This window comes from Synchiropus splendidus, chromosome 13 (assembly GCF_027744825.2).
Source record: "Synchiropus splendidus isolate RoL2022-P1 chromosome 13, RoL_Sspl_1.0, whole genome shotgun sequence".
In the NCBI taxonomy this organism is placed as follows: Eukaryota; Metazoa; Chordata; class Actinopteri; order Syngnathiformes; family Callionymidae; genus Synchiropus; species Synchiropus splendidus.
Window position 1 is genome coordinate 17,432,137 of NC_071346.1, and position 16,763 is coordinate 17,448,899.

Genomic DNA, 16,763 nt, shown 5'->3' on the forward strand with positions numbered 1-16,763 from the left:
TCTTTCCTGATGCTAGCCATGTCTCTGTTATTGCAATAATGCTGAGGAGGTGTTGGCGTTGATGTAAACAATCTTTCATATTTATGAAGCTGTGACTCTACTGAGCGTCAGAGGAATAATAGGGATAACGATAATAGCAATGGGCTAAAACAAGACAATAAAGCACTTTACAGAAACCATTATCCATTCATGCCTGCCCTCCCTTTCTGCCGACTGGACCTGGCCTTCGCTAATGCCACTCTGACTTTAGACTTTTTTGTCTACAGTGTTGACTCTTCGATGTCAGCGGCAAAGGCATCCTGAAATGGTTTCAGTTTCCTTGCTCTGTGATGGTGACTTCGGTGACCAAAAACATTTGTTGTGTACCACAGTTTGCAACATTAGTGAGGCAATCTTTGGATTATTGATGGCAGCAATTGTTCCCTCAAGTTCTCTTCCTTTTCAATAGTGTGATTTTGTGTGTGCTGAAATGTGTTTGTCAGCGGCCCTTAAAACCATGACATGCAAGAGGATTACTGTCAATGCTGGAGACAGTAGGTCTGCCATAAATGAGAGCTGCCATGCCTTCAGAATAATGATCTCTTTTTAAAGATGAACTCTTATGTGACCAAACATAGTAAAACAAAGTGGAAACATTGAAACGTGGAAAACACACAATGCATCATGAATAGTCTCGATGACTGTGATTTTTGGCTTGTTTTTCATGGAAAAAAATTATAGAAAGTCACAAAACTGATTTAAACTGAATCAGCGTTTTTATTCTCACAAATTCAACAAATGTCCAAACTTGGCTTCGCTTCTCGATTGGCTGCTCATTTCTTCTTTTTTTTCATCTTTTTAAGTGCGAGGGTTGGGTGGGTTGTATAATTTTTAAATGCATATTGAGTCAACAATCGAAACACTAACAGCAAAGTTCAACTGAGGATTCATTTATTCAGTTTATTCAATATGCTTATTACTCCAGATTTATAGTCAAAATTTTAGCAATCTCTGATCAATCAAGCATCTCTGGAGTGAAAAGTATGACTAAAATGTTTTGACCAAAATGTGACAAAAATACATTGACTTTTTGTTTGACTAAAACTTGACTATGGGGCTTTTTACACTGCAGACTCGATGCAAAGTGTGTTGGGCTCATAAGTCTGGCATGAGACATGATCCCTGGACAACTATCAGGCGACTCGGTGTGAACTGCCCAAAACTATGTGAGACTCCACATAAACACAATAAATGCGGAGCAGATAAGGGTCTGGTCGCTGACTGGCCTGACAGCATCGTTCAGAAACAACTTCCCAAACTCTCAGAACACTATGGTGTGCACCCGCCACAGCATGAGACTGGTGCTGGGGTACTGGAGTCATTGAACAGTGCAGCAGTCTGGTACTCACTACGTGTCGGGGTGTTTGATAACTCACGTTTTTGTCTTCATTAGACTGACAAATGTCTGATTTTATTGGCAGAGAGATTTGCTTAAATCTAAATGTTTTTTTTTTTTTTTAACTTAAAGTCTAAATGTTGATGCGCTGTTGTAACTGCTGTGATTTCACATCTGCGCAGCTGTCTGCATGAGGAGAACAGCGAGGAGGAAAGATGTTGCTTTTTCAAAAGTTATTGAAGATGACCAAACTATTCATTGACTGTTTTTGACATCGAGATCTGTACTTGTACTTGATCATCAGTAATCTCTCTCACTTTGTTGAGGGCGGCGTGGAGAAATCAAGATGCTCTATATTATGCAGCTTGTTTCCGCTATTTTATTATTTCTTTTTTGTAAAACAAAAAACGTAGAATTTCGCCTGTGAAACGCCACATTCTGTTGCACAGCAGAGATCGTAGTCCAAGTCAACCCATCCTCACGCCCATGGTATATAATATATTGACGTTGGGAAAGTGGACTTCTGCGGATCATACTGACAAAGAAAAGGCAGCCGCCAGAATAAAGTGTTATACATCTTTGTTTCAATGCTCCTTTAAATTGTCCATTGCGATGTAACAATGACAAAGCAAAATAGTTACAGGCATTTCTTCGGATAATAACACTACCTGTTGATGTAGCAGAGACGCCAGCGGTGAGCTGGTGGCAGGAATAGAAATCGAAAGCAACAAAGAATATTCAAGCCTATGAGTAAACAAATAGGACTTTACTGTTTACTTACCTACTTACCCACCAAGTGCAGTAGGTGACCAAAACACTGCAGTCGACTCCAGCTTTTTCTATGCTCACTCCGTTATCTATGGCGACAGGCGATTTCCTTGCATCCTTGTCCCTGTCCCTGTATGATTACTTCAGCAGTGTGGTCCTCCAGAAACTGTTATGTCTGCAAACAAACACTTTAAAGAGTCCACTGCAGGTCGATGTCATGTATTGCGAGATGTATGTATTACTCAGATGTCGGACTTGACCAAAGGTCAGTAGTAGTTGTTGCAAAATATTTCACATAGTAATGCTGAATCTCCAGTTGTCCTTGGCATTCAGCAGTTTCACAGAAATATTTTCTGCCAGGGTTTTCAGAACTTTGATTCCAGGGCTTTGATCAAATGTTAAAGTAAATGATTGTTTTACTCTGCATGAAATGTTTCTCGTATGGCATCATGGTCGCAAATGATAACACGTGTATGTGTTCAATTGCTGCGTTGGTCTACGGGACGCCACTTTGTGCTGATGTCGCCGGCCTTGCCGAGTTGACTCAAATCATCATGATTCCACAATACTCAGTAGAGTGATGTGCCTTCATGTTGGTAAAAAAAAAAAAGTATTTTCTCATGGTTTTGATCTTTCTTACTTTCAAAAGTGCAAACTGATATTTTTTTCTCTCTTTTTTCCTTTCAGAGTGTCAACCTCTCCTTCAAGGGAAAGTTATCTGCAGCTCTCCATGATCACAAGTTGGACTGAAACTGGCTCCATCCACATTCTCCCTCTCTCCATGCACACATTCTCTGCACTGACATGATGAAGGGCCTTTCCGGTAGTCGTAGTCACCATCATGTGGTCACCTATGAGTCATCATATGATCCATTTGGTCATCATGTTGACCGCAAGCCATATTTAATGAGTCAATCAGACATTCCAGTGCCCATTGCTGTACCACATCAAACTGAGCTGTCCTACTACAACACTCAGTGTCCTGCATACCCCCCTGACAGCAACAGCATGGTCCCATATGGAACTTTCCCAAGACGGTGCCATTCTACCTCCTCCGCTCACCATCCTGAGGTAAAGGATGAGTGTATGGCCATGGTTCCATATGTAGGAGGAGGAGGGGGAGGAGATGGTGGTGGAGGCTACGGAGGAAAAACAACCTCCCAGGTATCAGCAAATTTTGCAGACTCATTTGAGCGTCAGTCATCGTTCTCCAGGGATGGTTACCATACCTTGCAGTACAAACGAGGAGTCCTGGCCCACAGCGGCGGCGGTATTGGGAGCAATAATAACAATGACAGCCCAGGGAGGATTCGTCACTTAGTCCACTCAGTGCAGAAGCTTTTTACCAAGTCACATTCATTAGAGGGGCCACACCACACACAGACTAAGGGACCCAATAATGGGAGTGTAAATGGTGGTGTTGGTGGTGCGGGTGGTGGATCGAGGCCCAGCCCAGAGGGTAACAGTGCAGGAGTACGTCACAGGAAGCGCAGCAAGAGTCGTGAGCGCTGCCGGTCAGCCGAACCAAAACATCGAAGCTACCACCACCACCATCATCACCAGCTCCATGGTTCAGCATCAGCTCCAGGATCTGGATACTGGAGCTCAGATGACAACTTGGAACGGGAGCTATGTCTCTATCATCCCCACCACCAACCTCCACCCTCACCAACCCCGTCCATTTCCCCCTCGCCAATCGCAATGACTATGGGCAGGTACCCAGTCAACAGTCATGACAAGTTCCCACAGACTCCGCTTACTCATCTGTCCTCCTCGCAGTCCCAACAGTACTTTATAATGGACCCTTACAGCACGATTAATGACCACACGCACACTCATGCACACCATGGACACTCACACCACCATCCTGCACTCAAAGTCTCTCGGAGCAATGCTGATGTAAAGTACCAACCGTCATCGGCTTGTTTGCCGGTTAGTGGTAACAGCAATAACATTGGAGGAGGTGTCGGTGGAGGAAGTGTCTCCTTGCTGCCACTCAGTCTTATGGATGGACCCCTTGTGAAGAAAGGGGCATGGTCGTCAACTCTAACGGTGAGCAGGGCCAGAGAGGTCAACACCACCAACAGCAGTCAAAACCAGCTGCAAGCCTGCGCAGGATCCGGTAATCTAAACCTAGATAGAGCTCTAGTCAAAGCTAAGGGCAGTCAGCAGGAGAGCTCATGCCATTTCTTGCAGGTAAATACCTCCTCCTTGATCTCCACCAATTCGCCACATGCCCTCTGTTGACTTACTCTCATCGCCAATGTTTCCTCTATGACAGTGGAGTTCAAACTTTCTCTGACCAAGCTGGACTGGTTGAACAGTTGGCATTTTAGTCAACATTTTGAAAAACAGGCGTTTTAGCATACAAAATAGTAACCTAATTCATAAAAGCAACCGCTTTGGGGTAATTTTGGTGAGCTTCAAGCAAAATGATACGGTCTAAAGTCATGTCCTAAAGTCAAGGTCACAACAGCAAGCACTACTATTATACACAATGTTCTCAACCTGATCAATTTGTGTGTGTAAACTAAAAATAAAAAAATTCAAATTCAAATCACAGACAAATCCTGTAAAATTTCACATTCACTGTGATGGCATTTTGTGCAAGTATTGGCCGACCAAGATGCCTTGTGGCTGAAAAGATGGCAGTCGAACATGAATTCTGGCTTTAACTTATACTGTCTCATCTGAGCTAAAAGTAAAACAATGCAAACAGACCTGCACAGTGAAAGTGTGAAACATTAGGTCTGTGTTTTACTCGTGAAAATACCACCACTACCTGACTATCGAGCGCACATGAATATAAGCCTGACCCATTCAAGTTCTGAGGAAAAAGACTTTGTACATGCATAAACTGACTAAAAATACATAATATCACTTCTGAAGTTTTGAAAACAGAGTCCAGCATCAAGACTGATTAATGATGAATGTAAACTCCACAGTGTTCTAAACATGCACCATGCCACCAAGATGCTGAGACTCATCACATCATAGCAATGAATTTACTAGTGTTTTTGCCCGTTTGTATTCCTGGCACCTACTGCCAGCACACAGGCAAAAAGACGACATTGTATTAAACAATTTATTGTCAATTTAAAAAGAAAGTATTTCATTTGTCTCATGTGATGAGGGTCTGTGTCATGGAAGATCATTTCAACTCAAAAATCCATGCCACATCCTTGTGTAAGCCGCAGGGATCACAGCATGAGAAAAAAGTAGCAGCGCAATAGTTGAAACCAGAATTTTGCATAGCCTGTATGAAAACGCAAACCTTTGTTCCACATTATACTGAATTAGTTGTAGGTCAGTCATGAATTGGGTCAAATTGTTCCACAAGCTTGGAGGATTTACTCCATTACTCCTGAGAGAATTGTTGCAACCGAGCCCAGTTTGCAGGCTGCCGTGCTCGCTCACGCCATTTGAGCTTTTTGAGATAAGGCCATTGTGATGGCCTCCCCAAAAAACTGTGTCACCATCAAGTCAGTTTATCACCATTACGGCAGTATGCTACAACCCTTTGTCCATTTGGAAGAGCCATGAGTGGTAAAGCTTTACCTTCCTGACTTAGGTGTTGCAATATTTCACCTAATGTTCTTTCCTCATGATGTGCACTATTTTCTAGTGTGCTCTGGTCTGGCCCATGATAAATCATATTTGGGATGGTGTTCTTTGGTTTTTAAAAGGTCCTTGTTCCTCTAAATGCAACAATGGAGATTCAGACCGAATAATTATATTATATAATAATATGAAGACCACAAGGCATGTCTCCAAAAACCAAGGTGATTAAACTATGTACATTTACTGTCTTGTTTTAATCATTTTTTAGAGGATAATATTTTCTTCCTGGCAGAGTGGCCTTTTAGCACATGCCTTTCCAGGACATGTTTCACTGCCGCTCTTTTTTGGGCATCAGCCAGCTTGCACCAAAGCAGCTCAGGGACACTCCCATCTCTGTCCTGACTGACTTGAACACGGCACCTTCAGACTTCAGAAAATTGAATCCAAGGCTCAAACACAATTGCGGAAGTCATTCTTCTTCTGATATCCAGTTTTATTTCGGCTTACCTATGATGTCACACAGAGTTGCGGAGTGTGTCTAAAAATACATCAAAAGTGTGCCTCAATTCACTAGAAGCTATCAGTCATGTGGGCTTTCCCAAAATTGTTTTGAAGAGATGCAGTAACAGTCAAGTAACATTTGACTGTGAAAACCCCCTGTCTGTCTCGCTTTATTCTCTCATTTGACAAATAAATTGTGATTTGGGTGATCATGACAGACCTAAAACTAGTTTTATCTGGTTTAATATCGTGGATATCATGAGGTAAAGTGTGTTATTCCGTGTATTAGGTTTCAAATGAATGTCAATAAAGGCAAATCATATTTTATTTGTAAACACTTTGATCCCAGTGGCGTGCCGTCAAGGGCAGCAAGACCTTCTCCACTAGCATCACTTTAAGTGAATAAATATGAATAAATAAATGTGTAAATACAATTATTTAGTATAGAAAGAACTGAAGTTTGTCATCTTCATGCCATATTTTACCCACCTGATTGCGTAGTATTGTTAATGATTGCATGTTTTTATCCAATCATATTTTTTAAATGGACAAACGTTGTTGATTAATCTTTTATAATCTGCTTTTATTTCTTAGTTTTGGCAACATCTGTGAGCTTAGTTTCCTACTGTTATCTGTGAATGCAAGATTGTAACTGTTATTTTATTTTTTATGTATTTAAGTAAAATTAGAGCAATAACAGATAAAAGATTATGTAATGTGTAAAGTGTTACTCTGGATGTATTCTAGGCCCATAGCATCTGGTCGATGGTTTATGAGATCTATTAAATTTGTTTGGAGAAAATATGACCTCACTGTAGGCCTAGGCACAAAATATGCGGCACGCCACTGTGATGTTCCACAACTGAAAAACTTTAAAAAAAAAAAAAGTTGAGTTGATCCTTTAAATGGTTTTAAATAACAGTAGTTCAGGGAAAATAACTACTCGCACTATTACTCATTAATTAGTTTCTGTCTAAATAGAGGGTATTGTGTGTCAATATTTATGAAAATGAAACAAGTCTTTAAAATTAATCTGAGGCAGCGTAATGACTCCACAGTCTTAGAGGGAACGTTGTCAACTTCCTCCAGTCATTCAAGTATCCCAGTGCCCCCTCGTCTCTTCTCCAACACTCCTCCCCTTCGGCCCCTCATCCACTCACCAACTCACCCCCATGCTTCTTCTCCTCCTGGTCCCCCTCCCTGCCACTCACCTGCACCCATTTTTACCCCCCTTTGGTTGGGAATGCCTCCCGCATCCCTGCATCTTTCCCTCTTCTTTTGTTTTGAGTATGAAGAAAGAAGTAAGTGCAGCTCTGCTTGCAGCCTTACTCTCTGTTAGTTAGGTTGTAACATGAACTCATGTTTGTGATAAGGTCAAAACCTTTCTCTCAATGGAAGTGATTTCTAGTTTGAGAAATAAGTATCTCTTTGTCACGCCATAATCCAAGTGACCTGTTGTATTTGTGCATTTATTTATTTTTAATAACTGTGTTCAACGGTATATTACTGGGCTGATACCTCTTCTTCAAGATTCTGATGCTGATGATAGTTTTTTATTACATGACACTGTTTGTTTTTGCTATATTAGGACCTTTCATTCCAAGGAGTTGATCAGAGGTTCACTCAGGGAAAGAGGGGGGGGAGGAGTCAGTTAATGTTAAATGTAATATTTTAATTTTTATGGTGTGTTATAACTAGGGACGGAAATTTAGATTTTATCAATTCCAATTCTGTTATCGATACTTCTATTCAGTTTGTTAGCGATTTTCTTATTGAATTTCAATGGGAAATTAAGGAAGAAGTCTTAAAAGAAGTCCCTCCATCATGCTGAAATGTCATTTATAAAGTGAATTTATCTTAAATCAAGACGGATGAAACATTTTGACTTAAAATAAGGCTAAAACAAACTCGGTACGTTTTTGAGTTTTTGCAGTGGATGTGCTCAGTATAGCTCCGGAGTGTGGTTCTGGGTATTATTATCGGTGCAGGACAGTATAAATGCTTCCAGAGGAGACAGACTGGGAACACCTCTCTACGTTACTGTGAAAACAAGCGCAGCGGCAGTAGCACAAATGTGACATGTCAATGGCTGAAATATACTGTTGGTTCCAGCTCAATAATCTAGATGTGCAACAATGCTAATCAGAGAGTCAATGTTGTCTACTCATTTTTCTTAGAAGTTGTTGTTGCTTTAAGTTTACTCAGGTGAGTGAAGTGATTAAGTTATTGCTTTGCTGGTGTCATGAGTATGAAGTTTATATTTATGTCTTGCATTCAAGACACATTTTAATCATTTAAAGAATAGAGAAAAAATACAGAAGACAAATGTTTTCTTCAATTTTGTTATTGTTTGTGGGTTTTTTTTTCTTTGTTTGTTTGTTTTGTTTGTCACTGATGTCTGCCTTGCAAAAAAAGAAAATCATTTGGTTGTTAGACCCTTGGAGGGATGACCAGGTTGTTCCATTGCTGTCATGCTGTAACAACACACTTGAAGATTCAGTGCATTATCAATAGTATTGAAATCGTGATTGTGATTTTGGCAGCCATGATAACTCGAAATGATCCTCTGCGATATATGCATTCACAGGGCTTCTGATTATGACCTACCATTTCTGCTACCAAAGCCATAGGTGACATGAGTAAAACCTACTCTCGTGCGTTTGACTGTAGAGTCTCAAGAGGATTCACATGAAACGCAGCTAAACAGCAGTGTAGTGTCAGCCTCAGACTTGACATGTGACCTGCCCCCTGTCTGATGACGGGCTGCGGCGGATGCCATCATGCCAGTTGGCTGCCATTTCACCGAGCTCTGGCTGGGAGGAAGCAAATATAAATCCTGACTGACATCAGACCCAAGCCCACCCACACCACTCTTCATTGCATCGTTACAGCCACATTCGTGCTTGTAAATTCAGAGGGACAATAGAATTGAGTAGAATTCATTCCTGTCATCTGTAACTGGTTACACTGAGTTCCACTCTGTAATTGCATATTTATTCCGCTAGTTCTTGGTCATTCTTAGGTAGATGTATTTATTTATTTTTATTTGTCATTCCTGTATTTATTCCATTCTTATTTTTTGCATTATTTATTTATTTTTGTTGAGCTCGGTGTCACCTCTTGTCTCCAGAGTAAGTGTGTTTTTGGGAGACAAACCAGAACGGCAACTCCAACGCACAGCTGATGTCGAAAACGCTGTCCTCAGAAAAGCCTGAGAAACTGTTGTCAAGGAAACAGTTCTCAGGCTGTGGCTGAGATACCGACGGCACCCACTGTAATTTCAGGACATGGTGACCATTAAGTGTTGATTAAACAAGCCAATTTGGTCAAATCTGTGCGCAGTTGATGGCAATTGTAGCGGAATGGTTGCTTTTTGTGCCTCATGGAACTTGCAGGAGCTGAAGTGGAAGTGTGTGGGCGAGCTGTGCTGCTCATGCACTGGAGCTGGTCCTTTCTGCATTCTCTTTTTATAGACCAACAGCTCATTTGTGTCTCCTTGACGTCACATTGACATAAAGGCATTCACAGTCACTGTTCATTTTTTTCTAGCCACATCCCTGGGTGAATCATTCACCCACTGTATTATTAGCATTGCAGCAGTCCTCGTGCTGCCTTGTCGTATTCTTACTTAACTCTCAGTCTCTCTCATCACCCAAGTAATGTAGCAGTGCATACATTCACACTAGTCACTCTGTTCAATAATAATAACGTGATAAGCCATGCTAAATAGTGTATTGTCCCAGAAGATTTATAGACCACCAGCCTGTGAAGAGTCTTCAATGCTTCTTGCAAGTGCCACATTTCAACGTATGGTTTCATTTGAAGAGGTATATTGTGGACACATGGATGTAATTCCTGCAGTTCATTCAAAGCCTTTTTTACTTTCCAAATGATAGGTGAATACAAACTGGAGGTGGATGTCGATACACCCCTAAGAAGATCTGTCACACCCCTGGTAGAGTGGACGCCTATCTGTGTCCTACAAGTGAGCTGTGGAAAAGAAAGCTATAATAATAAAATTAATATTATTGTATTTAATCTTTCAAGAACACGTCGACCACAACACATTCTCTTACCCAAGGCTTCAAATGGCAACAATTTGTAAAGGGTCTTTGGCATCCCACGATGATGTCGAAGTCAGCCTTCCATGGTGAATGTTGACACATGAAGCTTTTAACTGAGGCACTAAATAAGCAGTCCTAGGTCAGCCACCACTCTCGTATTCTCAGGGCTAGAAGAGGGAATGGGCCACCTCCTGCCTTGCCCTCATGAGCCCCTGGATGGGAACCTGATTTACATGTTGAATTGTTGGGGTGCACGGATCAATAGCCTTAGTTTTGTAGGATTGGTGATCAGCTGACCCTTTTTTTGGTAACTGATCCTATCTGCTCATTTCATGTATCTGCAAACATACTGTATTGTAGCAATGCAGGAACCACATTTTAAAGTTGAAGTGAGTCCTTTATTAAAGCACAGACAGACATGCGGCTGACCAATACTCACGCAGCACAACCGAACTTCATCCAACAGAATCCCCATCATACCACTCCCTTGGTCTTGATGCAGTCAATGCAAATGTATGAGTTACAACACAGTTGCAGCTGATCACAATATGTACAGTATGTCTATCAGCACAACAAATCTTATCTGTCCCTTTGAACTGGTCACCTGCTCTGCACAAAGAGCTGGTCATGCTAAAGCTAGTGGAAGTAGAAAACTCATGTAATGTGTGGTTTTAGAAGACCGGCCTTTTTCAATCATTGAGGACTGCAGCACCTGAACACCCGATATAATATGCAGAACCAGAGATACTTGTCAGACTCATCCACAACCTTTAGCTTGTTTTGTTAATTTGTTCTAAAAAAAATATTTTGACTTCCTTTATCTTTAAAAGAAAATGCGTCTGTATTCACCAGTATTGTTCTTAAGTATAACAAGTTTCAGATATGGAAGGTGGACGCTGTCAGTTATTTCAAATTAAATTAAAATAAATAAAAAAACAGCAGGTCAAGCAGAAAACTACAATCCTTGTATCCCTAGTAATTGACACATAATGCAGATGTATGCTGCATTTTTTAAGGATTAGAATAAGACACACCAGTCTTGTTCCACAACCCTCTTGATGGTCAGCCTGCAGTGGTCGTAAGAAAGGTGGCCAGTTTCCTCACCAGGGCTACCTGGTTGTCCAGCCTTTTGTCTGCATACAGCAGTCACTTTGGCCACCCCACAGCTGTGTCCTATCAATGATGGCTGTGGTCCCTCTGGACAGAGGTTGCTTGATAGGAGCTCTGAAGCATTATGCATTACCATGCATCATTGCCTCAAGCCTCTCTGTGTCTGTTTCCCCAAGAGGATCCAGAGATTGAAACTGCCTGTTTTTTTCCATTTTACCTTTCTCATCAAGCTGCTGTGATCAACTTCAGATAAAAGCAACGCATATATTTAATTTTAATTTAACTTTTATATATCTTAGCTTTGTAAACATAGGCAAGAATCTATATATTCATGTTACACATTAATCGACCAGTTAGGTAATAGAGCATTTTCATACCAAAAAGGCATGTAGACATAAAAGGGATAGAGAACAGTGAGATGTGTCAAAAGTATTTTTCGGCCGAATGGTTTTGAAAAAAGAGTTTTGATGTTGTGTCGCTATCTTTCCTGTCTAATCGCCAGGTACCTCAGGACGAGTGGAGTGGCTTTTCTCCTCTGGGAAAAGAGGATGACATCCCGTGTCGGAGGATGCGGAGTGGCAGCTATGTCAAAGCCATGGCTGAAGATGACAGCGGTGACTCTGAAGGAAGTCCAAAACCCTCCCCTAAAATCCAGGCTAGAAGAGCCAGCTACCTGAAAGCCACTCAACCATCGTTGACTGAGATGACAACTCTACAGTGAGATCATATTCATTCTGTCTGTCACATCCATTTGGTTTGTAATGTAATACTAAATTCATGGTGTTACATCCATTCCACAAACAAACAAGCAAAATAAATCGGTAAAAATAAGGTAAATTACAGCAGATTTCCCTATGTCATAATTGTGACCAGATGGATGAAACAGCATAACTAATAAAGAGACTTGTCACGCAATAATAATATTCATAAGCATGTTGATAATTGTGTGCCATTGATGCGTTGATGAGTTAATCTGCCTTCCTACTGTCCACCAGGATAGCTACAGAACACTCCCCCAAGCTGCAGATCAGGAGCCACAGTTACTTGCGTGCGGTGAGTGAGGTCTCAATCAATAGAAGTCTGGACACCTTGGACCCTAAAACCCTCCTCGACCCCAAATCGCTGTTGTCCTCTCCTCAATACCGCTCCCGCAATGAAAGCTACATGAGGGCCATGAGCACCATCAGCCAGGTTGGTGGCGAATTCTGCTCCTGCTTGCTCTATCCAAACTGTTAGTGCACACAGCATAGGGATATATCTGCCTGGTTAATACAACACTATATATATATGATTTATTGATCATTTGCAGCGAAAAGGAGCTTGCTCAAAGTTTTGTGGCACTTCATTCAATTCAACCCCCCAAAACCCAAATTCTCTTTGATAAAATGGACCGTCGCGTGAATATTTTTGTGCCTGGCTCATCCTTGACAGCTGGTTGCCGTTGGTCACAGATTACTAGTTGTTGATAACAGTTTGGAAAGGATGCATGTTCCCATTCCAGCAGCGCCTGCTTCCCTGTGGCCGAACACCGTGATCAGGCACAATTTTTTGGGGGAAATTTCCTCGCTTTTTAACGAGAAATCTGTAACCAGAGCAAAACCGTGCAAACTGCTCAATGGTGTTTCAAGCCGTGTCTTTAAAAAAATAATCATAAAAGATGGGGTCATCCATTCAATTCTGGATAAGAATCAAAACCCTTTTTAACTGGTGTGTGATCCCTGCTGAGCATGTGTCTGCTTAAGGTATTTCTTCAGTATCTGTACTGCACACAGCATCAGGCCGTGTCACCTGACAGGAGCCCTGGGACAAGACTACGGTGCAAAGCTTTCAGGTGTCCACATTAAGCAGTCAGTACTTACAGACAGAGCATTAGGCTGGCCCACTCTTTTGCAGGGCACATTGTTAGAGACAGGGCTTTTCCCATGGGTCAAGTAACATAGAACCATGGGCCAATCCATTTATCATGGCCTTAAGGATCAACATGGTGTTACTCAACATCCATCACCGAACCAAGAAACCAATAAATGTTTCCCTGGAGAGTGCCACCATCAGGTTGATGTGACCATGAAAGGGTCATAGTTATAGTTAGGCTATAGTTCAATGGAAATATCTTTGAGACTGAACGCTGACCGTCACAAAGAGTTTCATCATCATTCATGAACTCAAAAAACAAGGACATCAGTCAGCACTTTAATACAATGCAAGGAGGAACTGAGGACATCAGGAATTGGAGAGGAAAATGTGGAAAGAATCTCACAGTGGTAGAAACAACAACTAGCGTGGTCCTCAAAACTCAGTCTGGAAAACAGTAGAAAAACACCGAAATAAAACAACCTGCACAAGACAAAGAGAGAAACAGATAATGGGTTGAAGTCAGAACATATAGTTCATCAGAATCAAACCAAAACAAAAATGAACCATAGCAGTGAGAAACTCAATCCCACAAGCCAAGCGTAAGACTCGTGTTACACACTTGGGCTACTTGGGATACAAGAAATCTTGTAGTGCTGAAGGAAACACAGAAAACATCACTTACATGAACCGTTGCAGCCATGATGCAACTTTGCTCGGGTCCTTCAACTTCTCTAACAATATTTTTAAAAATATACATCAATAAAAGCATAATAAATATTGTCCACCATTCAAAAGAAATACACGCACAATTAGCTCAATTACTACAGAGTTAAATGAAGTTGAGTTTTCACAATAGTTTAAGTGAATTAGGAACAGTTATGTCAATAATCAACTTCATCACTGACATCTGTCCTTTTCTATCCACCCGCTGCTTCTCCCCGGTCCCCATCTGTTGTAGCTCAGTGAGGTAGAGTTGAACGGACAGATCGAGCAGGTCTGTGAGCAGGTCTACAGTCAACTGCAGTCCCAGGCCATGGAGGCAGCGATGGATAGTATGGAGACTGTGGACACTCTTCCCATGCCGGGCTGTTTCAGGATGAGAAGCCATAGCTACGTAAGGGCCATTGACCAGGGCTGTGCTGGAGATGAGGAAGGAGAAGGAGGGAGACCACTGCTCTTGCTGCCATCATCCCCACCTCGCACCTCTGCCACAACCGTCAGGACCATCCAAAGCAGCACAGGTACACTGCATAGCACAATTCTTAGATTCAAAACAAATGTCATTGATATGTCCTTATTATATATGTATTAGATCTTGAAACTCCCAGTGTGGAATGAATTACATGACATGAGCTTCACGTCAGGCCATTTTTACCAAGTGTCTGGATTTATTCATTAAACCCTGCACGTGGTAACCTGGGAATACACCTTGTTTTTGGTCAAATGTCATATTATTTTGATTTGTCAATGAACCTTTGCATATTCTCATGAACATCCTTGGCCTTTGCCCAAAGCACTAATAATGTGGAAGGTCCATTCTGCACTTAAATGGTACTGTCATGGTCCTAATTTAAGGATGGACTGGAGCTGAGGCTGCAGGGTTTGCTGTGTACTGGCTACTTGCTGTGAGGGATTTTCAGGTGGTCCACTAGATATGACCCACATTTGCTGCTCCTCTGGATGGCTATCCCAGTGGTTATGCTCATAATCCCACACTTGCTGTGTGCTAACTTCCACAAACACTCAGTGAAATAGAGTCTCTTGTGACAGCGCGCACTCTGTTCAGTGGACTATGTTTCCAGATGAATGGATATTGTTAACTTTGCTTCATTGCTTAGTGAACTGGATTGTCCATGGAAAACTGGCAAGGGCCAGAGTTGCTGGAGTGTCGTTGCTTGCACTTTTTAGGGATTTGTTTTTTTTTTATTAACTTTGATGAAGCCTGCATGACTGTCCACAAAAGGAGCCCTTCATGAATGGTACGTTTATTTATTTTGTTTGCCATTTCGATATATAATATCTTGATTATTAACCATTTGTGAAAAAATGTAGCTCTCATTATACATGTTTTCAGGAAAACAACATTTGGAGTCTCAAGTAGGATTCTTCTCCAAACTACTGGCACTTATGCTGAACCTTAGTTTGATTTCAGTAATATTTTGAGAGTATATATAAGTAGTGCTTGCTGCCCAGACTTTGCACAGAGAGCTGAACAAAGTTTTGCTGACCATTTAACCATTAACATGACAATTGCACGACAATAAAAAAGCAATCTAATGGATCGACAATTCTCCTTCTACAGTGTGTGTACAATTCATTAGAGTATTTTTTTTTTTTGAAGGTGCTAGGAATGTGGTGTATGGCTCTTAGTTGTGGACATAAGCTGTTTAATAGCGTAGACCCTTTGTGTTAAAGTGAAGGTTGGTCATTGTTGCTGCTTCCAATATGGTAATAGTGAGGTATCTGATGAGGAAGTTAAGAGCGTAGAGCATATCTGTTAGAATTAGAAGTGTAGCTTTGCTCAACAAACCTTTACCGTTTGAGAAAACTGAGATGAGACGCAACATTAATGCTGGTCATGTATGGAAGCCTGTTGGTTAAATAAACAAAAATATATTCATACTTATTCAAGTACTTTATGTTTAATGAACATTGAAATCACTTGAAATTATGTGAACTGGTACAAGAACGCAATAACAACTACTGAAGCAAAGATATCTGGAGTTCCCTGAATGCATTGCACCTCAGACATGGAACAAGCTGCTCTTACATGGTTCACTGTAATTGAAATGACATGATCTGATCGAAAATGCTTAAGGTAAACGTGTCAGGGACGAATCACTCTGTGGCTCGTTCTCAATGAAATTTCATCTGGATTGAGCTGGATTCATGCTCATAGTTTGTGTTGGAGGCCATCTGTCTCTATGATTCTGGAATATGCACTTTTGTGTCACTGAAGATTTTTCTCAATGTAACATGTCCAGTAAACTAACTGTGGTATCCCATGGTTTAATATCAACATAGTTAGCAAGCTGAAACTTCACCTTAAATCAGTGTGAAAGAACCATGTTCATCCATTTCTGAGTAACTTAGTTCTAAAAATAGGGCAGCACAATTCATTACACACCACACACTTAGGCCCATTTATCCTTAATGTTACATTTGGATCTGGATACGGACTGAGCCGTTTGACTGTGCTCCGCGCTCATTTCATCTGTATTTCTGCACGTTTACACAGAGCTTACAGACACGGAGCAAACGGAGCAGTACCACCGGTACTGTGTTGCTGTTTCTATCCGATACGTAGGTCAAATGACATAAGAAGACATAATGGCTAGAATTCCTTCAATACTTCTTCCACAGTTGCCATGTTTGCTTTGGTGGATGAATTGGTGAATACAAAGGCAAAGCATGGGTGCATGCGATCACTGACAGAAACATCACTTGAAATGGACTGGTACAATTTCATACGTAAAGGAAGCATGAGTGGGATTTTTGTGATGATTCGAAGAGCGGGACCCAAATGCCTT

At 41.3% G+C, this 16,763-nt stretch overlaps 1 protein-coding gene across 5 annotated transcripts in view; it reads left to right on the forward strand.

Moving 5' to 3' along the window:
- Positions 1-16,763, forward strand: part of dlgap1a (discs, large (Drosophila) homolog-associated protein 1a) — a 63,213-nt gene that overhangs the window by 26,437 nt on the left and 20,013 nt on the right. For 2 of the 5 annotated variants that reach the window (XM_053882668.1, XM_053882672.1), the window contains exons 2-5: positions 2,831-4,339; positions 11,882-12,096; positions 12,375-12,570; positions 14,192-14,474. In XM_053882668.1, coding sequence (XP_053738643.1) covers positions 2,948-4,339; positions 11,882-12,096; positions 12,375-12,570; positions 14,192-14,474 — 2,086 coding nt within the window. In that variant the 5' untranslated portion in view covers positions 2,831-2,947. Of the gene's footprint in view, positions 1-2,830; positions 4,340-4,485; positions 7,507-11,881; positions 12,097-12,374; positions 12,571-14,191; positions 14,475-16,763 lie in introns of those variants that run through there. The other 3 variants (XM_053882669.1, XM_053882671.1, XM_053882673.1) reach the window with 3 other exon arrangements.